Source organism: Fonsecaea multimorphosa (assembly GCF_000836435.1).
Source record: "Fonsecaea multimorphosa CBS 102226 unplaced genomic scaffold supercont1.22, whole genome shotgun sequence".
NCBI classification, from domain to species: domain Eukaryota; kingdom Fungi; phylum Ascomycota; class Eurotiomycetes; order Chaetothyriales; family Herpotrichiellaceae; genus Fonsecaea; species Fonsecaea multimorphosa.
In genome coordinates, this window is record NW_015971656.1 from 35,375 (window position 1) to 62,133 (window position 26,759).

General features: G+C 47.3%; 6 protein-coding genes across 6 annotated transcripts; 4 read left to right on the forward strand and 2 right to left on the reverse strand.

Annotated features, from left to right (window-relative positions):
* Window positions 1–229: 229 nt before the first annotated feature.
* Z520_09015 (uncharacterized protein) lies at window positions 230–2,251 on the reverse strand (the record flags this gene model as incomplete). Its single annotated transcript, XM_016779511.1, has 3 exons — window positions 230–1,769; window positions 1,820–1,882; window positions 1,932–2,251. 3 exons carry the CDS (start codon window positions 2,249–2,251, stop codon window positions 230–232), a joined length of 1,923 nt encoding a protein of 640 aa, XP_016629222.1.
* A 393-nt stretch (window positions 2,252–2,644) lies between these two features.
* On the forward strand, window positions 2,645–4,808 carry Z520_09016 (uncharacterized protein; the record flags this gene model as incomplete). Its single annotated transcript, XM_016779512.1, has 3 exons — window positions 2,645–3,256; window positions 3,302–4,326; window positions 4,373–4,808. 3 exons carry the CDS (start codon window positions 2,645–2,647, stop codon window positions 4,806–4,808), a joined length of 2,073 nt encoding a protein of 690 aa, XP_016629223.1.
* Window positions 4,809–5,161: 353 nt separating this feature from the next.
* Z520_09017 (uncharacterized protein) lies at window positions 5,162–7,283 on the forward strand (the record flags this gene model as incomplete). Its single annotated transcript, XM_016779513.1, has 3 exons — window positions 5,162–5,262; window positions 5,387–6,254; window positions 6,303–7,283. The coding sequence occupies 3 exons, from the start codon at window positions 5,162–5,164 to the stop codon at window positions 7,281–7,283; spliced, it is 1,950 nt and encodes a 649-aa protein (XP_016629224.1).
* Window positions 7,284–7,663: 380 nt separating this feature from the next.
* On the reverse strand, window positions 7,664–9,435 carry Z520_09018 (uncharacterized protein; the record flags this gene model as incomplete). Its single annotated transcript, XM_016779514.1, has 6 exons — window positions 7,664–7,761; window positions 7,820–8,328; window positions 8,384–8,720; window positions 8,771–8,993; window positions 9,050–9,098; window positions 9,152–9,435. The coding sequence occupies 6 exons, from the start codon at window positions 9,433–9,435 to the stop codon at window positions 7,664–7,666; spliced, it is 1,500 nt and encodes a 499-aa protein (XP_016629225.1).
* A 743-nt stretch (window positions 9,436–10,178) lies between these two features.
* On the forward strand, window positions 10,179–13,731 carry Z520_09019 (uncharacterized protein; the record flags this gene model as incomplete). Its single annotated transcript, XM_016779515.1, has 4 exons — window positions 10,179–10,359; window positions 10,419–10,666; window positions 10,715–11,518; window positions 12,325–13,731. The coding sequence occupies 4 exons, from the start codon at window positions 10,179–10,181 to the stop codon at window positions 13,729–13,731; spliced, it is 2,640 nt and encodes an 879-aa protein (XP_016629226.1).
* A 555-nt stretch (window positions 13,732–14,286) lies between these two features.
* On the forward strand, window positions 14,287–15,422 carry Z520_09020 (uncharacterized protein; the record flags this gene model as incomplete). Its single annotated transcript, XM_016779516.1, has 4 exons — window positions 14,287–14,495; window positions 14,543–14,634; window positions 14,693–14,979; window positions 15,036–15,422. The coding sequence occupies 4 exons, from the start codon at window positions 14,287–14,289 to the stop codon at window positions 15,420–15,422; spliced, it is 975 nt and encodes a 324-aa protein (XP_016629227.1).
* Between the last annotated feature and the right edge of the window lie 11,337 nt (window positions 15,423–26,759).

Genomic DNA, 26,759 nt, shown 5'->3' on the forward strand with positions numbered 1-26,759 from the left:
GCGAGGTTGCGAAAACGCAGCTTCTTTCAGCCGAGGTTCGGCAACGGTTAACCAACGTGAAACCCGTACAGGATATCGGCCACGTTTCGATTATAAGATACCCACCGAGTATATCCATCTAAATGAGCACCTGATCCTTGAGTAGGACTGATAGCAGGGTTGCCAACGGAACTACCAGCTGCATTTACATGAAATCCAACAAGGTGAAGGGCCACGATCATTATTATCGCTATAGCTTGGAACGGGCTGTGTTTCCCCCTGTCGCCCGATAACCTGTTGCAGAGCCTCCAGGCAGGTCAACATCCCAGACAATTCGACAATCCCAGTTGATCTTGTCCCGGTCACTAATTGGCAGCGTGCGCTCCGACGCCTTGACAACGCTCGATAGATGAAAGTCCCCTATATTTCCTTCACCTTCCAGAACCCATCGTCGCGCAATCTCCGTAGCAATCGCATTCATGTCCCTTTCTGCGTCAAGTGCAAGCAGGGTACCCGCCACTAGCCACGCGAGGGTGAACATGAAATGCCGCCCGTTGGCGAGAGCTGCAACCAAATCACCGCGCTTCTTGTCCAGGATCTTGAAATATTCACTCCATGCGCATTCCAGCCTTGTTCTAATTTCAGCATCTCCAACTTGCGAAATGGCGTGCTCTATCCATGCGCTGAAAACAGATAGATGCTGTCCGTTCTTGTTCAAGAGATGTCTTACCACCTCACTGCTTAACACGTTTGTGGTACCCTCCCACGTCATATTGGCTGCAGTGTCACGCATGAGGCGTGAGATATTGTATTCTGGCTCGTCTGGCTCATCCATATATCCAACTCCGCCCATAGCCTCCTGGCACTCCTGCAGCGCAAGCGTGGCGGTCTTGCAGATCACGGCCTTGGTCGTCGCGGTCAGAGTCCTCAGGATGACGTCGGTCTGTTCTCCTGGAGTTGGTAGAGGTACGTAGCCGTTTCGTTGAACATGTTTCGGAGGAAATCCATTATCCGCGAAACTTAGCAATGCAGTAGTAAAGAATGCGAGTTGGAGTGCGCCTCGGTGCTTCACTTCCATATTTGCTAGCATTCGGAGGTGCATTGGAAAGGTCCACAAAGGCTGATTGATCGTGGTGCGGACCTTTGCAAAGCTCTTAGCGATAGCCATGCCCCGACGCCAGCAAGACAAAGCAGTAATAAAGTTGTGGGTTCTGGTGACATTCAGAAGAAGTGCAATGGTAGCGATTCCGCGATCCAAAGGACCAATAAGATGCGCTCTCACGTTGTTGAGCTCCAATTCGGCGGTTGGGAGTTCTTTGGTGCCCATCTTTGCTTTGAGACGATGAATTCGGATCCCGTTTGTCATTTGCTGCGTTTTCCCGTCAATAACCACCGTCTTTCGTGTTGGTGCAACAAAGAGACTGAGGTGACCAGATTCTGTTTTTGCCAGGATAAGCGCCATGTTACAGTCGGTAGCCGATGAAAAGAATTTGAACCCGGACACAAGGTAGTCCCCTTCTTCAATATTCCCGTAGCGCCCTGTCTTGTTGGGCAGCGGAGAGAACACAGCAATCGTCTCAGAGTTCTGGACATCGCTACCACCTGGTCTCTCCGTCATCCACTGAGATGAGATCCAGTTCCCTTCCCGGGCGGTAAGAAGACGATAAATTTCATGGAACGGATGACCGGCTGGCACGGAGCCCAACTGCTTATATACGAGCCGTGCCGCTCCGCTAGTCATCGAAACCGGGCATGAATATACCGCGGAGGACGCAGAAAATGTATAGTTACTATGCCGTTAGTAGACGCTTTACCAGGTTCGATGTCTGACAAGACTCACAATGCATGTTGAACAAGCCTCCGGTATTGTTTGAACTCCTCTTCGTAGCCGAGTGCTATCACACTGCCACCATGTTAGACCTTGACGTTGAGATACTTTGGTGATCAATTACCCATTTTTAGATCCCCACTTTCCCAATTCTTTCCATCCATGACTGGTCACCAGCCTATCATATGGGTAACGGGCACCCCATACATTATGGGTCTTGACGTAGGGCTGCTGCGATTCCGCGTTTGATATCAACTCATTGATCTCTGGCGAGATAGCCTTCTCGGCAAATAGGGTGAGACGTTGTTTGACAGTTTCGAGGATGTCCGGTGGGAGGTACCATTCGAGGACTCGTTGATACGACTCATCTGATGTGAAAGGATTCTCCAGAGCGGGCGGATACAAGATAAACCCATTGTCCACAGTGGAAGGCTTGAGAGACATTCTTGCGATATTGACGGTGACAATCTAACGATTTCTTTGCAGTTTGAGATTGTCTGCCCATGTTAAATGCTCTCCTCGCTTCATTGCAGTATCCCGCCGTGCCGTACGGCGCCGACTACTGCCTAGTGGACACATGCGGGTCTCGGCGTCTGAAGGGAAATTCAAAACGCTCATATACAAAGTTGAGCCTTGAAGTAGGTAATTTTTTCCTGTGCGGCTGTTACTCGGCGTAAAGCGGCAAATGCAAAACACACGGTTGGGCCGCATCCGAGCCTTCGCAAAAGGTACTTCAGAGACTACATAATGTTCATGTCGCCTTTGAATTGAAATCTCACCAGTGTAAGTGATGACGTCCATATCCTTCGGTCTTCGTGCACATCGATAGCTGTCAAGATGGCTGCTTCCACGGCGAACGATATCTTACCTATACGAGATGGATTTCCAGATCGCGCAACGCAACTTTCACCAATATGGAAACCCATAACTCCTGCTGGTCAGATACCTATGAACATTTACAGAGAGCATGTCAACAAGAAGTTCAATCTCCAGTTGAATGACTCCCACGAACTGCAGAGATGGAGCGTGACGGACCCTCAAGCTTTCTGGATCGATCTCTGGCATTTTGTGGGCTTGATACCGGCATTGCCTCCAGGAATAAAATATGCTTACAATCCAGCCATATCCATTTCAGAAGTGCCGCCATTCTTCGAGGGTGCATCAATCAACTACGCGGAGAATGTGCTGATCCAGCCACTCATTGATGATCGAAGCCCTGCGCTGATTGGGTTGAGGGAAAGTCAACACTTCGCTGGCGAAGTCTGGACATGGTCCACGTTGCGGGAAAATGTGCGGAGAATAAGGAGCGCTCTGATCAGAAGCGGGATTCAAAAGGGTGATAGAGTAGCCGCTCTGATATCCACGTCAGTCTGGTCAGTTGCATTGCTCCTTGGTTCGGCGAGCATTGGGGCCATCTTTACTTCGATTGCTCCTGATCTTGGGCTTGAGGTAGGACCCCATGAAAAGAGGCTCGGGACCCGTTAACTTCTCCAGGGATGTATTTCTCGGCTGCAACAAGTACAGCCATCCATCCTGTTTGCCGATAGCCACGTCACTTACAAGGGCAAACAGCGTTCCAATGCAACCAAGATTTCTGCAATAATGAAGCTCCTCAAACCGAGCCCAGAGCTGTTTGTCATACCTGTGGGACTTGAGGAGGCTCTCCAGCCGCTCTCGGCCTTCCTGGGCAGGTCGAAAGACGCGGACGAACTGAAATTTGCCAGATTCGCGTTCACGACACCTCTTTACATTCTTTACTCCAGTGGGACGTCGGGTCCTCCAAAGTGCCTTGTGCACAGTCATGCGGCTATCATTCAGCACAAGAAAATCGGAATGCTCCACAATTCCCTGAAGCCAGGAGAAGTTGTCTTCCAATATTCAAGTACATCGTGGGTCCTCTGGAACATCATGGTCGGCCACCTTGCCATGGGAGCCACTCTGATCTTGTACGACGGATCGCCTACCTGGCCGAAGCCTCAGTGCATGCTTGAAATTGTTCAAAAATTCAAAGTGAACTACTGGGGTGCCTCACCAAAATATCTCAAAGAGCTGGAGTCAACAAGGTGTACACCCAAGACAGAATATGATCTTTCGAGTCTACGAATGGTGCAGACCGGAGGATCTCATCTTGCTTCGGACCAGTATCACTGGTTTTACAACGTCTTTCCCTCGAACGTGCATCTGACAAGCGTGACTGGAGGAACGGACCTGGTCACTTCCTGGTGCGGAACCGATCCTGCCGGCCCGGTTTTCCCAGGAGAAATCCAAATGCCCATCCTCGGACATGATGTCGATATAGCGGATCCCACTGATGGCCATTCGATCAAGGACACTGGGGAAGCTGGAGAATTTGTCTGCCGAAAACCATTTCCCTCCATGCCCATTTATATGTGGGGCGATACGCAAGGTGAAAAGTACCGAGCATCGTATTTCAGTCGATACTCGTTCCCCTGTTGGGCTCAGCATGATTGGGCGAGTGTGAACCCTATCACGAAAGGGTGGATAGTGCACGGGAGAAGGTATATCATACCAGCTCTACAAAGACCAAGATACTAACTCCGGCAGTGACGGCGTGCTTAACCCGCAAGGCATACGATTCGGCTCCGCAGAGATCTACTCCATCACTGAAGCGGCTCCTTTGTCGAACACAATCGCCATCAGCCTCTGCGTTGGTCGAAAGAGGCACGGTGTTGACTTCGACGAGTCCGTATTCCTTTTTGTCGTCATGCGTGCTGGGCACTCCTTTACCAATGAGTTAGAGCAACTACTGAAAGACACCATCCGCAAGTCCCTCAGCCCCAGGCATGTTCCACGTTTTGTGGTCGAAGTGAAGGAGATCCCGATGACATCAAATGGCAAGAAGGTCGAGACCCTTGTCAAAGAAGTCATCTCAACAGGGAAGATACCAGGAACGATAAGTTCTACAGTGATAAACCCAGCATGTCTTGAGGCGTTCCGGCAATTCTACCAACTCGAGCCGCAAGTACGGGCGAGGTTGTAGGCTCGATCTGACACCGGCTCGGTAACGTTCCGTCCTTCGACATGTTTCGACGTAATCACCTCCGAGGAGATCATTTCCGTCACGACATAGTGGCCGTAAAGATTTTTCAAGGCCGTCGGTGGTAATTTTCGTCAACCAGAGACTTTATGATGTACAATCCCAGAACCAATCCCTCTCTGCGGTATTCAAGGTCGAAGACCACGGACTTATAGTCGGGACTCTCGAAGTGTCTGATATCTACCAAGGCAGCTTAGATAGGTGCGCATAAGTCTTTACATATCTTTTTTGTCTCGGCATGTAATGCCGAAACCCCGCACTTAGGTACTAGGTACCTAGTGGTCTTGGGTGAGATAATGCCCGTTTTGGCGCTGACAAGCTACCTCTCTGAGACAGCTCCTCCTGCTCCAGATAAACTCAACCTAGATGTCGACATTGACCAGGACGAAGAAAGCATGTGATATATGCCATCGACGAAAGGTACACAAGGCCAGAATCAGTTTGACCGATAAGACTGATATATGAACCTTTCAGATCAAATGTGACTTCAGCTCATGCCATCAGCCCTGCACCAATTGCAGGCTGGGAGGTCTTATATGCAAACCACATCAGAGAAAGCGCCCGCGATACTTGTCAGCAGACCATACGAGTTCACAGAGCCGGGAAGCTCCTCGCGAGTGCCGTCTTAATGACGAAGCATCTGCGTTAACAGATTTGCAAAATTGTCAGCCCGTCGCTGTGTCGGATGACCAGACTCAGATTCCAATCCTTCACCCTGGAAGACAGTGGGAGACCGATGTCGAAGTTGCATCAGAGGCTCTGATAGAGAATTCCCAGAAGGAATCCATCGGATCTCCCGAATATGTAGCCACGACGGAAAGCCATGTGGGTAGGAGCGACTATATTGGGAACGACGACATCAGATTTCGCGAGGAAATGGTGCAGGTTCAGAGTGATACCTCACTATTATCCCAGACAGATTCTGAACTACTTCAACTACAAAAAGCTTTCGAGTTGCCGCAGAGGTCTGTACTTGCAAGTCTGATCGACAGCTATTTCAAGTATTGTTCTCCATGGACGCCTGTGCTCGAGTGTTCGGATGTGGCAGAACTCCAGGCCAATGGAACGTCTCCTCTCTTACTCAACGCCGTGCTTCTGGCCGGTAGCAGGGTAGCATCAAGCGATATTTTAGCGGCTTCTGCGGAGGAATTCTATCGGAAAGCCAGGTTGCTGTTCATTTTGGGTCATGAAACAGACGCGCTTACCTGCATCATCGCCGTTACGTTGCTTCAATGGTACAATCCCACAGGTCCAGAGCATATCTCAACTAGTACAAGTGGGTTTTGGGTGCGCATTGCGGCGGGATTGGCGTACCAACTCGGACTACACAGGGAGGCTACCACGCAAAAGGACAGGTGCCTCCGACGCAGGCTATGGTGGTCAATTGTGGTAAGTGTTTGTGCTGGCACGTCCTGGCGGCTTGTTGATTACTCGCAGTGCCGCGACGATATCATATCCATAGGAACAGGGCGACCAAGGACAATTAACCTTGACGACAGCGATGTGCCTTCTCTAAGCACCAGTGATTTCCAAAATCCTGGCAGCAGAGCACGCTTATTCATGGCATTTTCTGGCATTGTTCGTCTTCTGGCAGATTTGACAGAAAACATTCGGCGGAAGAGTATGACGGTAAAGACACAGACCTCCTTGGAGAATGCCCTTTACCGCTGGGTCAAAAGCCTGCCGATAGAATTTCAACCCTTTCATGGGTCGCCGAAGATGTTGGCATCCTACAACTTTGAAGGGAGACAGCTCTTGGTCCCTTATTTTGTGTCCCTATTTATTCTGTCTCGACATTCGGCTTCGCGAAAGCGGTCCATACGTATATCGTTCATCGCATCCTCTTTCGTGGCTGGGATTTTCGAAGATCTCCTCAACAGAGGCGAGCTATGCCATTGCGGGCCAGTATTTACATTTTACGCTTTTGCAGCTGGTCTTGCTCAGGTGCTGGCCTTGCGATACAGGTGCCTCGCGGAGAGTGCAGAAGAATCATTGTCCATCATTCTATCATCTTTGACAGAAATGAAGAAGAGATGGGGCTCCGCACAGGGTGCCCTAGCCGCTTTAGCCGAGATGAAGAGGCTCGCATACCAGAGTCCAAGCCTCGCTGATGTGCCTGATAATGATGTTGGAAGGCTTGCGCCATTTGTTGAGGATTTTGGTCCAGAACTATGCAAACAGTACCATCTCTTGGAACAGGATAGCTCTGCTGCGGAGACTCTTCTCCCACCACCATCATTACACCCAAGCTCAGTCTCAACCAACATCGTCCATGGCTACCAACCATCTGATACGCAAGACGGCCGGGTTGGGCATAACAACGGTCTACTTGCAGGTCAGAGCAACCTGTTCTTCAGCGACTTGGATCCTTTTGGGAGCTGGGTTGACGACTTGGAACTAGGCCTGATGACGTATTAGGCGTCAACTGTCCAGACGTCAATATTGTCACTCAGCAGTATAGGAATGCCAGTCAAGAAGCGCGGGAATCGATGTACAGGCTCCTCCCATAGCTTCTAACCCGAATGAAATGAACGGCGACAACTGCATTACGGGAGGAACGTGACATGTGCCGTCATGAAGGATTTATTGCATACTCAGGAGGTACCAACCGCCTGAGTAAGATCGGCCAAAATGGTCAGCTCAGATGTCGACCAAGAAAAGACTCAATCCGCAAGCATCAATCAAGGTACTACAACATTCTGAAGCCTGCTTTCTTTCAAGCAGGACTTCCCTTCCACTTCGAAGCCGTATTCGAGGGCTGGCAGCTCTACCATCGACGCATTTATGGTTTTCCACTTTTAATCCAATCTTGGACCGTGGTATGACTTCCCAGCATAGAAAAGCCAGTTCAGTGCAGCAAACAACGCCATGACCCCAATCACCGCAGATGTATAGTCTATGGCGAATTAGTCACAAGGATTAATTCGTAGGCTGAAAGCTTGGGGTAGACTTACTCATGTTTGAACCGCTCACGGGGACGACAACTGGAAAGTCGTAGAAAATCAAGACCACGATGGCGAAGGCGACAGTACAGAAGTTTGCTACCCAGGCAAGAGGGCTGAATAGCTTGAATGGCCTGTTAACAGGCAGGTACATGGAAGACCGCCTTCGATACATCAACAGTGCGGCCGGAACGGCATACGTTGCTTGTTGCAGGATGAGGCCCGTGCCGATAAAGGCATTGAAAGCAGTCGAAGATCCAAGGAAAATGAAGCCGATCATAAGCACAATGGCATTGTTAGCCAGGAGCGCCCACACTGGAACCTGGAGAGAAGGATGGACATGACCGATGAATCTGTGCCATACCAAAGCTTTATCTCGTGCGAGGGACCAGGTCAGGCGTGAAGCAGTCTGTTGAACAGCGATGAGGGCCACTGTAGCTGCTGTGAGGAGAATGCTCATGAAGATTGTGGCTGCAGCACTAGATCGGGTCGCTTGGAGCCAGATCTCGTAGATAGGAAATCTATCTTGCGTCAGCAATCTTTCTCTGCCATATAGTCCCAATCATTGACACAAACCCTGTAGGTGTGCTAAGTACGGCACTGAAATCTGTAATGCAATATGTCATTGAGACCGCGAACATGAAGCTTGTGATAAAACCAATTGTCAAAGTGCTGACGAGAGCCCTGGGCACAACTTTCTCGGCCTGCTTGCATTCTTCGGCAAGATGTATCGCGCCGTCAATCCCTGCATACATGTAGTTAGGTGACACCAGGCCCGTCAAGAAGCTTACACCTGCGGGCCAGCCGCTTTCGTTCACTAAGGTCGTCCAAACGAACTCGCTGCTCTGTTTGGAGGGTGCTCGTGCGAGGCAAGTAACAATTATCGTGACGAACCCCGTTAATGTGATAACAACTATCGCGAAAGTCAGCTGAATGCAAGTACACGGTCGAGACCAAGCTTACATGACACGTCATTGACCCACATGGTCTTTTTCAATGAGAATATGTTGTGCATGCAAGCCAGAAAGTTTACAGCCTGATAAAGAAGAAAATAATGCCACGTTTGAGCGACGTAGCCAGGTTGATAATGGATGACGATAGCCAAGATCACTTGTGGGATAATTATGGCGATTCCAGCCGTGGTGGCAATCCAGGCATAAGCATTGGTGATACCACATGCGTAGCTCTGTCCCTCCAGTCAGCAGTGGCATTCCTGAGTCGCCGAAGCAGTTAACAGTATACCAGGAAACGGCTCGCTTTCGAGGGCGCTAATATAGATGTCCAATGATACCTAAAACAAGTTATAGTCTTCTTCTTATTAAACAAGATAGAGACGAAACTTACTGTCCTCCAGCGGTCGGGAAGACCGAAGCAAGCTCTCCCATAGTCAAGCCGCTGCACCCAACCATGATGAAACAGACGACGACGCCATAAATGAGCGTCACTGAACCACCTTGAGCGATTGTCAGAGCCAGTGTCGCTGCCACTCCAGCCCAGCTATTGCAGATGTTCCATCCGACACAGATGGTATCGAGGGGTCCAATGTCGCGCTGGCTCTCTTGACAAAGACCGAAGGTAGAGAGCTCGACGGTCCGGAATGTTCCTTGATGCTGAGTCTCGACTGCCATTGTACGAGCAATGCGTCAGTCCGGTCGCTCATTTCTCTGCCAATTGGCGTAGATAGAGCCACAGAAAGAGTACTAGAAAGAGTAAATTGTGTGCATACCTTGTTCGAGCTGATTCAGAGGTTGTGTTCTGTAAGCATGAGTATCAACGGTTCCTTTCTCGAAGGAGCCCATCTTGATATCAGTTGATCAGAAAGGCAGACTGCGCTGGGTGGACAAAGTAACGGACCAGGTCTGCGCAAGAGTTCTGAATTCCAGACGCTTAAATAGACCTATGGATGAGACCTTGGAATGCAATAACGAAGAGAAGCGGAATATGCTCGTGACCCACATACCCCGGTACCCCAGATTATCGCCCTCCAAAAGAGGAATGTCAGATGAGTGGCCTAACCGTGTTAGACAAGTGTCCCCGTACGTGTAGCGAATCAAACTTTATTTCTCAGAAAAGGAAGCTCGGACGAAAGTCCGCGCTGTTTGCCACCCAGCTCAAACCAATGAGTGTTTTAGGGCCGATGATATGTTTATCAAAGGTCGGCATCTGGATTTATTCATCACTGAAAGGATTGATAGAGTCATTCCCAATTGGCCGAAAGAATGGAGCAGACCTGCGGTAGAGTTTCTTGCCTAACTTCGAAACCTATTTAATTTCACGGCTCTGCCTCCCATCCATGGATCAAAGAGGCTTTCCTCAACTTCTGGCAACATCATCCTCCAGACTCTATTGATATCACAAGTAGGAAAGAATCATGCACAGATCACGAGAAGGCTGGCATTGGACTCCAACCAGCGGGCTCCAAGCTGGTATACCATCCGTCGCAGTGGTAGAGCCGTCCCGGATGATCCAACATTCCGAAGTCGTGCTCGATGTGATTGTCATCGGAGCAGGGTATGCAGGACTTACGGCCGCCAGAGATACGTCCACTGCCGGTCAGTTCTTCTGATTTAGCATGTTGCATTGGCCTGTTCTTTGGCTGACCAGGATACAGGGTTGCAGACTCTGTTATTAGAAGGACGAGACAGACTTGGTGGCCGAACTTGGTCATCCGAGATTGAGGGGTACCCTTATGAAATGGGAGGCACATGGGTCCACTGGTTTCAGCCACATGTATATCGCGAACTATCAAGATATGGCATGAAGGACCAAATGGTGCAATCTACCGACTACAGCAAGAAACACAATTTCTTCACCTTCAAGACAGCAGCAGGAGTCAGGAACATGAGTCACAAGGAGGAGGTGAGCTGGCGGAGATGCGATTCGTTCTTTTCAGCTGACCATCTCCAGGACTCACTTTTCGCTCGGGCCGTCGAGAAATTCGTCAATGTCGACGGTAACCTCGGGAGGACTGTGATGCCTTTCCCTTTCAACGCACACTCGAATGGAGAAGTGTTCAAATATGCGAACCTATCGGTAGCAGACAGAATTTCCCAAATCAGCCACGACCTTTCCAGCGACGAGAGGCACGCTGTCGAGGCCTTTGTACTCCTTTGCAGTGGCGGGACGACGGAAAACTCGGCATTTCTTGATTTCCTCCGCTGGTGGGCGGCTGCCAACTACGATTACAAAACGCTTCTGGACACCATCATCGTCTACAAGCTCAAATGCGGCCAATCTGGCTTTGCCAAGCGCTTCTTCGACGAGTCAGTGGCAAGCGGCAATCTATCCTATTCTTTCAACACCGCTGTTGCTAGGATTGACTCATCAAAGCGCCCGGTAGAAGTCTGGACAAAGGATGGCCGACATTTCTCAGCTACTAGGGTTATCTGCACTGCGCCACTGAATGTACTCGGGAACATCGGGTTCAATCCTCCTTTGGATCAAGCGAAGCGCGAGGCTATCGCACTGAAGCATGTGAATCAGTGTGTCAAGGTCCACGCGGACATTAAAGACCCAGAACTGAGATCTTGGAGCGGTGTTACCTACCCTCATAACAAACTCGTCATTGCAGTGGCGGACGGCACAACCGCCGCAGGAAAAACCCATTGCGTCTTTTTCGGAGGCGATGTGAACCATATGCATGCCGATGAAGACATCAATCAGACCCTTCAGGCTATCAGAGAGTTTGGGCCTATGGAAATTGACCGCGTCGTGAGTGCAAATCCCTCTATGGTGTGAGACCGACAGAGCTGACAAGTCGTACGTCAGGTGTTCCATAACTGGTCCAAGGATGAATTCGCCAAAGGAGCATGGTAAGTAGACTGCTATTCAACTAAGACCATCAGGCCTAACCGTGTTCAGGGTGTGGTATAGACCGGGAATGGAGATGCAGTATCTGGAGTCTCTAAGAAAGCGACAAGGACCCGTACTGTTTGCTAATTCGGACTGGGCGGCTGGAGGGTGGAGGAGTTTCATTGATGGTGCCATTCAATCTGGGACGGAAGCGGCCTTAACGGTCCGACAGGAGGTTCCGGTGTCGAGAGCAAGCCGGCTGTGACGGACCTCCAATAAATTGCTTAAAGCCTTCACCATAAGAGTATGAGACATTTGCGCACTTGAATAAAAACACGATATTGGACTCTGTCGTCTGGCGATTCAAGACACTTTGAGGACCTCTGACTAATGTTGAGGCCGGGCGGGTGGCTGCCCACGCTGCCTTAACGGACCATGTTATTGAGGCGTAGCCAAGAGCAGCCCAGAAATCCCAGCCAAGAAATTGGCCGGTCGGCACGAGGCTCACTTGAAGTCCCCCCGCCGTCCTCGTGTTCACCGAATCAGTCTGGTCTCCTATCGATCGCAGCATCAGAACCCTGCCTCAACATGCCTCTCAGACAAGGTACTATAATCTCGCTTGATACAGACTGATAAAATGCGGAAGGAGCTGACTGGTGAGTTTGCCACGTTGTCCAAATCAACATTCGCGCTGAGATGGGCAAGGATGCCACAATTGCTCGCAGCGACGCATCAAGTGCGATCAATCCCGTCCAAAGTGTAATAAATGCCTGCGCAAGGGCCTTGACTGTCCCGGTTATGGAATCCGATATAGGTTCAATGATGGTATAGCTTCCCGTGGTCGATTTACGGGCCGCGCAGTCCCGATCGACCAGGTTGAAAGTGTTTCAGAGCGACCAGAGCAAAAAACAACGCCCTTTCTATTATGGCCAGATGGCTCGACAACTTCAACTCTACACCGATTCAGTCCAGCCTCAACATCTCGCGACTTTGAGGACAACGAGCTGACTTCAGACGGAGACCATAGCTTGCCAACGTTCCCTGTTGACACTTCAGGCGGAGAGGAGGCACCGAGGGCACTTCCGGTCGCGGGGACATTTACCCGGTACTCGGCAGAATCGACATTTGAACCCACAGCCTGCCTCCTGTCCGACTCCATACATCGTGATGGAGTCTGCCATAATGAGGTTCCAAAAGCCCTCCAGCCGATGGGGGCGCAATATCGAGAATTATTTGCTCACTTTTCTTCAACAATTGCCCCAGTGATGGTGGTCTTGGACGGCAAGTTTAACGGTTACCGTGATCTCATACTTCCAATCGCCTTTGAAGATCAACTTGTCAGATCTGCTGTATGTGTTGTCGCCATGCACCACCTCGCTCATCAACGGCCGGGTTTGCAGTCTCGTGCTGAAGCCGGATTTCAAGCCATTATATCAGAGCTTCGCTTGCGCACATCTACTCAGCTCGATCTCGTCGACATCTTCGCTTGGACCACGATAATCATTCTGTTGACAGGCGAAACAATCACGGGTGGTACCAACCTCCCCTACCTGTTCAAGATACTTCAGCACCTCGCGGCCGCGAATGCGAGAGACGGCCGAGAGAGCGTGATGCACTCATTCCTGATGGAACAGACTCGTATGATGACTCTCTTTGCCCAACCTCTCCTAGGAGAAAGCGCCGGCACTTTGACTCTGAGCGCACGACCTGCTGCGTACTTTGATTTCATTTCCAACGCAGCCATTTTCCACCCTACGCTTGCGCCTCAGATCGGGGTTTACAAGGCCGCCATACATATGGCCTGCAATATATACTTGAAACGGGTCACAAGCGGCCCGCCTCATTATGAGACTGTCGTGGATCTCGAACGCCTCAAGAGCCTATGTGAGCAAATCCATCCTGCTACACCAGGGCATCATACGCTCGTTTGGGTATACTTCATTGCTGCTGCGGAAAGCTCGACACTAGAACATCGCGAGTTCTTTACAATGCGACTTCAAGAAGTATTTTCGCGCACCAGATTTCATAATATCCCGACTGCGCTGGCAGCCTTGCAGGAGTTTTGGAAAGTCCAATCAGAGAGAAGGTGGACCGAGATTCTACCAGAGATTATGCCGGTCTTCATCATTTGATATGGTCTTCTGTTGTGCTCAGCTTGATCTCCGGGTAGATTGCCCTGAGCCACTAACGGATTTATTCTTTCACATCAGTTATATGTACCGATGTCCGTCTTACAGTCGACGGTGCACGTATAGGACTCTTGAATTCTCCCTCTATTGTAAAGGGCAGCAGGGAAACAGCTGGCCCATGGTTGAAGAGGCACAGAGAGATTCGCCAACAACAATCTGCCTCGGGAATCTAGGTTCTGCTGTTCATTGTCTGGGAGCCAATGAGCGGGACAACAATCTCCCAGTAGAGTTTTGGACAAAAAGGTCAGAGCTGATTACCCCTCAAGCCTCTCCCTGCACGTGCCGTGATAACAACAGATCTCGATTGGTGGGATGCCAGAGGTCAGTTCGAAGTAGATAGGCCAGCCAAGCAGTGAAATCATCCCACGCCCCGAGTGCCCTCGAAATGCTTGAGCTCAGCTCCTCCCCCAGCCTCGCCTCCGTCACTCACGCTGCTGACATTCCACATTCAATACCTCTCCCACACGTTACTGTCCTGGTTTGACCCTATACACCGCAATGGAACCCTCACCAATGGATCCGGAGGTAGCGACTGATAGATCGCGTATTGCTATCCTCGGTGCAGGAAGTGTGGGTTCGGCAATAGCACTTTGCCTCATCTTGAATCCTGTTGCAAGCGAGGTTCTTCTGGTCGACCCGAACACTAAGCAGCGAGACGCGCAAGTTAAAGACCTCGAGGATACCACCACTTACCATGGTGCCGTTGGGTTCGTTCCTCCAAGCGTAACGCAGCAGTCGACTAATTTACGTTCAGAGGCGGCGGAGTCAGGATTCGAGGCGCAACTCACAAGGAGGCTGGACAATGCGACATCGTCGTCATCAGTGCTGGTGCAAAACAGAGACAAGGTAAAGTTCTCGAGTTTCCCTTTACCGTGCAAAGATTTGCTGAATATATTCGTCGCAGGCGAATCAAGGACCGATCTACTGGGTCGTAACTTGGCGATCCTGAAGTCTGCTACAGATGATATGAAACCGTTCCGCGAGGACACCGTCATTCTACTTGTAGCCAATCCTGTGGATGTATTGACCTACTTTTGCCAGAAGTATTCTGGGTTACCTCAAGGCCAGATTATCGGAAGTGGGACCTTCCTCGACAGTGCGAGACTGAGAGGCATCCTGGCCGCAAAGCTTGGTGTGGACGCTGGCAGTGTGGATGCTTACGTGCTTGGTGAGCATGGCGAATCTCAGATGGTAAGATATTAGTGGGCCAGAGGCAGCTCGATCGTTGCGCTGATCACGAGCCATAGGTTGCTTGGTCTTGCGTCACCATCGGTGCCGTACCATTGGATCAATGTCTATTGCCGGGAACGTCCATTGACCGCAAAGCTGTTGCGCTGGAAACAAAAGACAAAGCGGCAAATATCATCGAAGCCAAAGGAGCTACAGCCTACGGTATTGGCGCCCTGAGTGCTGCGATCTGCAAGTCGATTTTGTTTGACCAACGAAATGTTCGTCCGATTTCTCACTGGGTTGACGACCTCGGATGTTGCTTGAGTTTACCAGTAGTACTTGGACGACGGGGAATAGTAAGATCACTTAACATACCACTGAACCAAGAGGAGAGAGCTCTTTTACTCAAGAGTGCCGACACCTTGAGAAAGCTTATTCAAGAAGCAGAACAGACTCAGAAGTAGTCGAGGTTTGGGGAAAGCGTCCAGATCGCTTGGCAGGTTCTTTATATTGTTGACAAGGATTTACCGAAACCTTCCCCAATCGACGCTTATTTCCTTTGTCTTTGTGGTTCTCGACGCTTGATGTCCCGCCAGTACCGACGAGGTCTGGTCTTTTCGAAAATCACTGTGAGAAAGATCTATGACACGACAGTTCGGTGGAGATGTTGATGGAAAGTTGAGAAGGTAAGGCCGATGACTCGAGGGTATTGCCTGTGAAAGAGCGGAGATACGGGCCAGCAATAAAATCACGAAACTCGGCGAAGCCCTGTTGTCATGTCTGTTCGCACCTTCAAATGAAATTCTTGCCGATGGAAGCCATAGTGACATTACAGCCAGTGTCGATGTTGCACCTGAACGTAATCTTCAGGTTTCAGGTGTTCTTCTTTCCCCCTAGCTTTCTCGAATAGGCCACTCATGGGTATTCAAACCAGCTCCATGCGATGCGCGCATCGAAGACCGCTCACTTTGTCTGCTGTATTCAATCCATGCAGCGTCTCAACCATCATGTTGCTGTCTCCTCCTTCCCAGCTCTTCCTATACACCTCTTACTACGACCGTAACATTGTGCTTCGTGCGCGTCAGGACTAGGCTGGCGGGAGAGAGGGACCGAGTTCAGGCCCGATGCCATGTATGATCAAAAACATGTTTTCAGTCGCCTATCCTCACATGCACCAACTCGGAATTGGAACCAAATCTTCAAAATATGAGATCATGCTAGCTTCACCGTGCTTCTTAACAGGGTTACTGACAGCCTGAACCAACGTGAAGGTCTGATCTCTCTCGCAGCAGGCATAGGTCGGGAAATGGCATTTCCTGACCCACCCACGTATTTGAGTGGGATTTTAGCTCAGCATTCCCACCCTGACTGACAATCTGGTGGGTAGCCAGATCAAGAAGTAGTGCTGATCGTTTTCGAAACCTGTCTATGAGAACATGTGAGGCTTGCCTGAAGGTTTTGCAACGCAGCTTACTTCTCCTCTCGTCTTTGTCTCTCTAAACGACAAGTTCAAGAAACCGTCTCCGAGCCGGCCGGAAGTATCCAGTGCAGTGTACTAGATACTTCGCGGGCAGCGTATGAGGACTCGGGCAACGGAGCATCTAGGCCGGTACAAGAATGGTTGTTGCTGCGAGTGCGGAGGAATCGCTCCAGTGAGTCTCTGCCAAATCTTGGAGGAAGCACTATAGATGACGGTGCTCGATATCATCCAGTGTTATGTGAACGCCTCCGTCGAGATGCCGGAATGCAAGTAATGAAGGCTCTCTTCGGCCGTTTACAAGTCTCTGGTTTTGCTGCAACCTACAACATGCGTTGTGAATTGCGTATATGCAGCGATTGACGGATAGTGACAGTCGTCATCCTTAGATACTGACCTTGGAGACGTTCTAGGAGCTCGTCGCCGTTCGCTCAATACCTAGGTGCCTACTTCTTATTGTGACGACGATGTTGCAGAGCGACATCAACTGCTCTCTTCCGAAGAACTTTCGGGTTGCTCAGATGGACCGCCCTTGTCATTGCTCGATTGCTTCGAAGTAGATTATCAGGACCTACGCCACACGGTAGGGACTGACTGGCTAAACTATATACTATTGCAACTATCTATAGTTCCTATAGATAACGACTCAACGCTTGAGAAGTAAGAGGAAATTATTCCTACCCGATTCGGGAGGGGGTTATCTCTTATAGCTTCTCCGCCCTTACTATCACGTAGACTAGGCACTAGGTATCCCTTTACCCGATAGTCTTATACCCTTAGCCTTATCTCCTAATAGCCTTATGTACAACACCTATTTCTCCTACTATATATACCCTACCCGATTTAGGTATAGTATATATAGGTATTGAGGGTAGTAATTCGTGATAGTTACCCCCCCCCTAAAGACGGCTCGTCCTCGAGGCGCCTGAGGATAAAGACTATCTAGTTCTCAATGTCTATAGGTAGGGTATCTTCCTTATATACTTTAATCGCTATAAATACTTCAATATACGATTTACTAAGTAAATAGCTATTTACTTTCACGACAATAGGAAGAGTAAAGAAACCTCTAACTCCCGATTTAGGTAAGGTAGGATTTAACTTAACTTAGGTTTATCTTCTTTAATATCTCTTATAAACGATCTCTTTCTCCTTCTTTCCTCTCTCTCTTTAGGTAATATAATATATTAGTTTATCCCTCCTGAATTGAGTGAGAAAGTCTGTTAATTTATAACAATACGATATCCTAATGGATACCCTTCCGCCGAGGTCCCGGTACCTATAGGCCTTTAGTGCTAGCTCTACTAGACCGAGTTATAAGTGCTATAAGCTATAGTATAATTAAGAAGATAGGATTAACTATAATAGTGGTTTCCGTAGCTTCGCCGTCCCCCCGCGCGCCGACTAATCTAGTCTTCCTTACGACTAGACTTAGTCTAGGTCGTATTCTTTCTATTCGCGCGCCCGGTCTAGTACCGGTTATGTTACTGTAAGTCGCTTAAGAGCCTATCTTTACGATAATACTAATGAATTAGGTCCCGTATAATCTATAGGTAGGTTGTCGGGCCCTTTAGGACCTCATTAAGAGGTTAATCGGTGCTACTGGTAGTCGGCCTAGTGCCGTTCCATCTTCTCAGATATTTATTTATCTACTCGATTTAGGTAGGTATACTAATATTATATTAGGGAATAGCTTAAGTCCTAAGTAAGGGGGCTTAAGTAGAAGTTTCGAGAGACTAACCGGTATTATCGATATAGTAATATTACTAGTAAAGACGATATTAGTGTTATTTAGTCTCTACCTATCCCTCCTATAGAGGTTTTTCCTTTCTATATACTACCCGATAAAGGTGGGAAAGGAAAAGAGACTAATTTAGCTAGTGGCTCCCCTCGACGACGACGACGACGACGACTATTTTAGTAGTTCTAGTTTTGGTATATCCTTAACTATATCCTACCTAATTTAGGAGGAAAGAAGCTAATAGGGTAGTAGACCTACCGCTCTCGCCCTCCTCCTCCTCTTCTTCTTCTCTATTGTCTCTCGGTAGGACGCCGACGCCGCCGCCATCATTTACGCCTACGCCTACGCCTATCCCCTCTGCCTCCCCTACGGCTATACGGGCTCGCTTGCGAGTCCCGAACGTGTGGCGCGCTATTCTTGCTGGTCTACGTATATAGACCGAATATATAACCTAAACCCGTCTCTAGGGCTACGGCCGCTAGGATAACGACGTCTCTAGTAGACGTCGTTCGTCTCGGTTGTGGTACAAAGCTAAGTAGACAACTAAAGGATATATATAGAATAGGGCGTTCGCGTCCTAGGGTGGAGGTCGGGCCCCCCGAAAGACCTATATAGATATTGCCTTTACGCGGCGTAGGTTGTGAGTAGTCCTTTAGGGTGAAACTGAATATATCCCCTCCTAATTTAGGAGATAGATTACTTAATAGACTTCTTTTTCTCTACGCGCTGTTACGTATCGAATTCCCTAACTAACCTTTATATCCCTTACCCGATCAAATACTTCTTAGGTTTCTAGGTATTATACTTAGGGCCCTAGCCTTACTATTTAATTAACTAACGCCGCCTCGCTCCCTTACCCTAGGTATCTAGGATCTACTTAACCTAATACTCCTGTTCCGTATCTACACTAACCGGCATAGGGAGATTAGTTCCTAAGCGTTACTAGTATATCTTTAGTAGTGAAACGTGAAACGTTAGGTAAACGCGTCTATAGTTATACGGGAGAGTAAGTCTATAAGTATTTTTGCTAATCCGTATCTTAATGCGAAAAGGGCCTATAAACTTATCTAAGAGCTTTTTTATAGCCTTCCGTAATCGGAGATTCCTCGTTAAGAGTATAACTAAATCGCCTATCGTAAATTCTATAGCTTTACAGTGTCGATCGAAGTATTCCTTAACCTTTTCTTAAGTCCTTTGCTATGACTCTTATAGGCGTTTACGGACTACTAGTATACTTTCTACATTCGCTCTAGCCTAGTTATAAATTGATAGGGGTTCTTCCCCTCCCGATTCGAGAGAAGTAACGTCCTTAAGATTTCTATGTATATTAGGTTTATAACTATATACTACTTGAAACGGAATTGTATCAATCGTGCTATTTCGACTGTTGTTGATAGCCTATTCTACGCTACTAAGTAACTCTGCCTAGTTGTCTTGTTTATTATTTAGATAGTACCTTAAGTAGTATTCTAGTACTTGATTTAGGCGCTCTATTTACCTATCTATCTAGAGATGAAAAGTTATAGATAGCCTCCGTTTGATGATAAGATAATAGTATATTATTTCCCAATACTTGGACGTGAATAACGAGTCCCTATCGCTTACGATCGACTTAGGTAGCCTAAATCTTGAGAATACCTCGTTAATTAGGATCTAGCGTAGCTCCGGGGCTATGATATTCTATATATATAGGATAAGATATACTATCTTCGAATACCTATCTACTATCACTAGTATAGCGTCATAAACGCTATTCCTATACTTAGACGGTGGTAGGTCTATGATAAAATCTATAGCTATTCCTTACTAGGGGCTTTTAGGAGGTTATAAAGGAACTAATTACCTATATAGTTTATACCTTAGGACCTTTATTCTTTGATAGATATTATAGGAATCTATATATTTATAGATATCCTTACGGATATTGGGCTATTAGTAGTAACGTTTAATAATCTTAAGCGTTCTAGCGCGACTAAAATATCCTCCGTCCTATAGATTATTATAGTTAACCCTTAGGATCTTAGCTTGAATAGTAGGATTACTTAGAATATAAACGAGCCTATTATAACGGGCTATTTCTACTTAATTAATAGCCTAATAGTTATTTATAAGGCCTATCCCTAACACTATTCTATTAGGAAAGGATATCTAGGATTAAGCTACAATAAAAGGGTTATAATCTTATATCTCTCGGATCTAACGTTCGAGAGTATCCTTTCTACCCGATTCGGGTAGGGGAAATATCGGCTCACTTCCCCGGGAAGTTTCTTCGATTCCTACGAATTCTCCGGAGCTGTCGCTATCCTCGCCCGATATCTCCCCTATAGCTATAGTAGAAGAAGGTAGTAGACTAGTAATAGTACTCTATTCGCTACTCCCCGCTAGCGGTTTACGAAGATACTATACCCTCGTCAATACTACTATACGTATCGTACTGATTCGTATTAGCGCTACCTTTTCCCTACCTAATTTAGGTATAGGATCCGAGCGTAGAGCTATAAGTTCCTATAGTATATTATCTTATATATCTTTATCTATAATTTCGCGCTTATAATTAGGCCTCCTTAATAGACTATTAGTAGGATTCTTCCTTCCGACTCTCTAAACGATACGGAAATTGAATACTACTAGATATTTAGTCTAGCGCGTCTATCTTTTACGAGATAGGACTTTATTATCTATAAACCGTAAGAGGACTTTATAATCCGTAACTACTATGACTATACTTGACGGCGCTTCTAAGTAGTATCGCTATTCCTTAAATATATATATAATAGCTAGTATCTCTTAGTCGTCTATAGTATACTAAATCTCTTTAGGTTTATACTTACGGGAGTAGAAAGCTATAGGTTTCTAGACCGATCTAGGTTCCTCTCCTAACTTAGGTAGGGGAATCCTAACTTTCTGGGAAAGTATACCGTCTAATCCGCTACCTAAGGTATTAGTCTCTACGCGCACTTCTAGGTTAGAGTTATAATAGTATAGTAAAGGAGCTCTTTCGAACCTATTCTTTAGGTCTTGAAATGCTTCCTCTATCTCTTACGACTATTCTAGAGGCCCCTTTTTTATCTCTTATTTTATTCCTTTTAATAGGTCTATTATCGGAGCTATAATCCGGGAGAAATCTTAAATAAATCCCCTATAGAAGTTCGCGAACCCTAGGAATATCTAGATATCTTTAAAGGTCTACGGGGTAGACTATTCTCGGATAGCTATCACCCTACTAGGGTCTATTAAGATATCCTACTTATTGATAATAAAACTAAGGAACGAGACCTTCTCTATATAGAACTCGCACTTATTTAGCTTAATAAAAAGCTTCGCTTTACGTAACCGTTCGAGGACTTACTTGATATATTCTATATATTTCTATTCTATCTTACTAAAGATAAGGATATTATCTATATAAGTAATATAGAATATATCTAGTAGGCCCTTTAAGGATTTATCTATATAGGATTAAAAGGTTACTAGTGTATTTATTAGACTAAATAGTATTACTAAGTACTCGAACTGTCTATAGCGAGTGCGGAATACTATCTTCTAGACGTCTTTAGCCTTAATAGGTATCCTATAATAGGCATCTCTAAGATTAAGCTTTATGAAGTATTTCGTATCTACTAAACGATTAAGGATCTCAGAAATAAGGGGTAATAGATATCTATTCTTGATTATAACCTTATTTAGCTCTCTATAATCTATATAGAGACGTAAGGTCCCGTTCTTCTTAGGGACGAATAGGATCGGGGTACTAGTAGGAGAGATACTCCTACGGATCTACCCTTTTGCGATAGCTATATCGAGGTATTCTCTCAAGGTCTCGAGCTCTCTATCACTTAATAGATAGATAGGCCTATATAGAGTAGTCGTCCTAGGCATTAGCTCGATACTATATTCGACCCTCGATATAGGAGGTATTCCTATATCCCTAGGGTCTTATACTATATCTTCGTACTCACGGTATAGATTAGGTATACCGCCGGCAGTGCCTTTGAAAAGGGACAGACAGTATAAAGAGCACTTCCCCTCCCGATTCAGGTAGGAAGTTGATTAAGAATATTCTACTAGGTGATACTACATTACGTAGATCGACCCCTTTTCTTTCCTCAGTTACTTAATCAAGATAGTACTAATACGCACTATAACTAGGTCTCGGACGACCTAAGTGCCTTCCTTAAAATTAATATTAGGATTGACTATTCTAAGCTATCTTATACCTAGGATTATGTCAAAATCCTTAATCTTTATGGCAAGGAGATCTAGTCTAGTACTCGTTCGGCGACCCTTATTGTCCACTATCTGGACCTTAAGGTCATAGCGTCTATAGATAGTTAATTACCGGCCATCTACCGCCTTTCTGAATACGTCTAGCGCCCTACCCTTTAGGCCGAGCCTAATAATAGTGGATTACGATATAAAATCGTCTTACGCACCACTATCTATAAGAGTACGTAGCTAGTGGCTCTTCCTATCAACCTTAATAGTCACGCTAATACTCATATAGCGTTATTCCGTAGTAATACTTAATGACTAAACCTAACTCAATACGATAGCTACGTTTATTATATTAGTATCTATTTTTTTGGTTACGAGTTAGAATATATATACTTTATATACCCGAGCTAGCCGTAGTTCTAGTATCTAAGTATTATCGCGTCCCTAAAGAATAAGGACTTATCCTTTAGTTTAGGCTTTAAACTACCCGACGACTTCGGAGAACTCTCCGTAGGTTTTCCCTCCTAATTTAGATAGATTATCCTATACCTATCTCTACTCGATATAGAGGACTTCTTTTACTTCGATACTTTAGCTTTTATAGACGTCTCTTTCTCCTTAGATCTACTCCTTTACTCCTTCGTTAACCGTACTTTATATCTATAGGCCGTAGTAAGGACTATATCCCTACTCCTACGGACTTCCTACGGTTCTAATATAACTACGTCGCGAATACTAGGCTATAGTCTATAGAGAAACCTCTATATTTTGACCTACTTATCTATAAGGGCCGTAGCTTTAATATCGACCTCTACCTACTCTAAATTATATAGATACTAGCGGACCGATTAGTCTCGCTTTTGTCTAAGGAATTAAGTAGTATAGATAGTATCGTAGATACGCGTTTAGGAGTCTTTAATAGTATTCCTAAGGAATATAAGCTAATCTAACTATATAATAAATAGTTTACGTAACCGGCGATACTCCTAACGGATCTCGCTATCTAGTTATATTACTACTATCTTAATTACTCTCTTATAAGTCTTAGGATCGGAGTAATTAACCCTTTAACTATCGAAGAATAATTCTATATCTATAATAAATTCATTAAGGGCTTTTGTATCGTTATCGCCGAAGTGCTTTAGGGTATCGACCTTAAAGATCTTGGAGTTCCTAAGTAACTCTTCCGTAGCTAGTCTTTTAACTCCCCTACTAGAATTAGGTAGGGTTACTCGAGAACGAGTTATAGCCTCCTACGCCGCGACCTAATCGACTATTAGGTTACCCCCCGTACGGAGATATCGTAGACGCTCGACCTTTACACGCCTAGCTCTTTCTATCTTAAGCCGAGTAACCTTAGCTTCTAGTTATTCCTTTGATAGGTCTTTAAGGCCGGCACTATAATCGCTATTAGTAGGAGTGGCGGCGGTAGGCCGCGGAACCACCGGATCCGCGCCCTCAGTCTACGATAAGACCGTAGATATGATATTCGGTTCGGACATATTAAGAAACGTATCCCACTAGAATTAGGTATAGTATAATTCTATAAAGGCTACCGTCGTAGGCCTTTTCGTACTACGCCAGCAATTCGCCACCAGCTTTAACAGTACCACCGTATATAAGGTAAGCGTTGAGAATTATCAGGACCTACGCCACACGGTAGGGACTGACTAGCTAAACTATATACTATTACAACTATCTATAGTTCCTATAGATAACGACTTAACGCTTGAGAAGCAAGAGGAAATCATTCCCACCCGATTCGGGAGGGGATTGTCTCTTATAGCTTCTCCGCCCTTATTATCACGTAGACTAGGCACTGGGTATCCCTTTACCCGGTAGCCTTATACCCTTAGCCTTATCTCCTAACAGCCTTGTGTGCAATACCTATTTCTCCTGCCATATATACCCTACCCGATTCAGGTGTGGTGTATATGGGCACTGAGGGTAGCAATTTGTGACACAGATGTAGTGGGTTCGGGCTTGACTTTCTTCTTTTGGTCACAGCCACAACCGGCGTTGCTTCGGGTTGCTTTCCGTCACCATCTGGCTTTGGAACGCGACTCTCAATTTGGTATTGCGGCTTCCCTTACCTCTTCCAGGCTCATTGCCGTCACTTGATCGGCATCCTGCCAGCTTCAGTCGCGTGATTCGTGCCAGCGGTGCTGCGACATAAGTCTGGGTCTTCCGCAACGACGCTCACTGGCTGAACCTCGTTTCTCTGGCGTCGCTGGTACTCTCTTCCGAATCTTTGCCATGGTGTCAGAGGACGCCCTCTGGGGGACCGCTGCGGTTTGTTATCACTAGACATGCGCTGCTGGTCGCTTTGTCTAGATGAAGACTGTGGCTGGTATCGTGGAGGCCCGGATCGATGTCCACTTCTTCTTGTCGAAGGCTGCCTGCGACGTGTCAGAGTCGCAGTAGGAGAAGGGTCTCGTCTGGGCTGTTGTCTGCGAGTCCCAACAGGTGAAGGGTCTCGGTGTGACTGGTGTCTGCGAGTCCCAACAGGCGAAAGGTCTCGGTGTGACTGGTGTCTATGAGATCCAACAGGCGAAGGGTCTCGGCGTGACTGGTTTGTCGTTCGAGGCTCTCTGCTCCTCGAACGAGATCTGGATCGCTGGCTGCGATCAACTCGTGGGAGTTCCACGAGGGGCTCTCCGCAGTAGCGACAGAAACGCCAGTGACGAGGCGTCACTTGGCCACATCGTGGGCAGTACATGGCTGATTGCGCAGAGATGTAAATGGTCTTTTCACGGCGTGGGGGAAAAAGAAGAGGCAAGAGGACCGGTGAAAACAATTGGGAATATTTGATAGATAATGTGGCAGTATGTTTACACCATGCTTGGCATTTTACGAGTAGGAGGAGAATTCACATTCACTTTGTTGATACCTACCTCACCCCGTCCGATGTTCCAATCGTTTCCGTTGTCTCCGTACTCTTTGATCAGTCTCGATGTGAAAAAGTTTCTTGGTCACCACGGAGGAAACAGATCGAGGCTTCAGAACAAGATGTCCTACAAAAGTGCCACTTCAAGTGCCAATCATTGTATTGGTTACACGTCCCCAAGCAAAGAGGCTCTATGAATACAAGCTGTCGCCTGGTGATCAGATCAACCGCGCAAGAAAGCATCGTGAATAGGGCACAAACATCACCAACATCTTCCGTTGCGCGTCCGACTCTCCTTAGATGTACATTGAGTCTGCAATACTATTGATAATCAAGGTCCAAAGGGCGAATGCTCAACTTCCATGCCTTGAAATGTACCAGTTGGTGATCTGACAAAAAGAATAAGCATCAACCACGATCTCCGCCCTTAAGCTCCAAGAGGACAACGTCTGGAGGGGAATTTGACCGCAAGCACTCGCGAAAGGTCCCCCACACTTGCCGTCAGACGACAGTAATCTTTTGAGGTATTGGTGGTGCTGTTTGACGGGAATGACATCTGCCAAGATAAATCCGCTCGCCGAGCTTCTTGCGACTCATTGTGCACATCAAACCACCTCTTGCTCAAGGCGGACCTAATGCCTGCATATCGTTCCAAGCTTGCTGGGTGGGGTACACGGGTGGGAAGTGGAACCAAAACCAATGTCCTGGCGCTCGCAGGCTCGAAGAGCTTGGCTCTAGGCGACAGGTTTGTGGTTGACAGGTAGCAGCTGGGCTGGGCCTTGAGTTCGTGGGAATATGACCCTGGCCGTTTCTTGTCAGCACTCAAGAGGAGTTTTCAGGAGGGCGGGAGATGGTAGAGGCCGCTGCTTTGAGGATTGTGCTACGCACCGATGAGTGAAGCGACAACTCATTGGACTGTTGACCGACTTGATTCTCGAGAGGAGTCGGCTCGGGGACAGGGATTTCGCTAAACCCAGCAATACGATTTCCTTTCATCTCGAGATGGTATTTTCAGTGTGAGGGACTTGGGGGAGGAGGGCGATATTCAATCTTCTCGGTGGGATGACAATATGATTAGGACGGATGGGCCTTGATGAAGAGCATGACGAATACTGATGCAGGAATACGGCCTGATCGCCCCTGGATGTACTGAGAAAATTGAAAACCGTTGTCATCTAATCTCTTCACTTCACTCGCCGACGCCAAGGCGATGCTGTTTTGGTGGGTGTGGTACGGTGAGGGTGTGAAAAAAATTTGGAAAGATCAAAACTTCTCTTCCTCTTTTCCCTTTACCATCTCACCAACAACCAGCATCAACTACGACAAAATGGCGCGATATTGCACAGATTGCGGATCACAAATCGCCAGTAACTGGCAATTTTGCGGAAACTGCGGAGCCACTCTGCAATTCAGCTTCCAAAGCCACTTTTTAGGCGGTCTCCATCGTCAATTTGGCGCAGACCATGGAGGGATTCATCCTC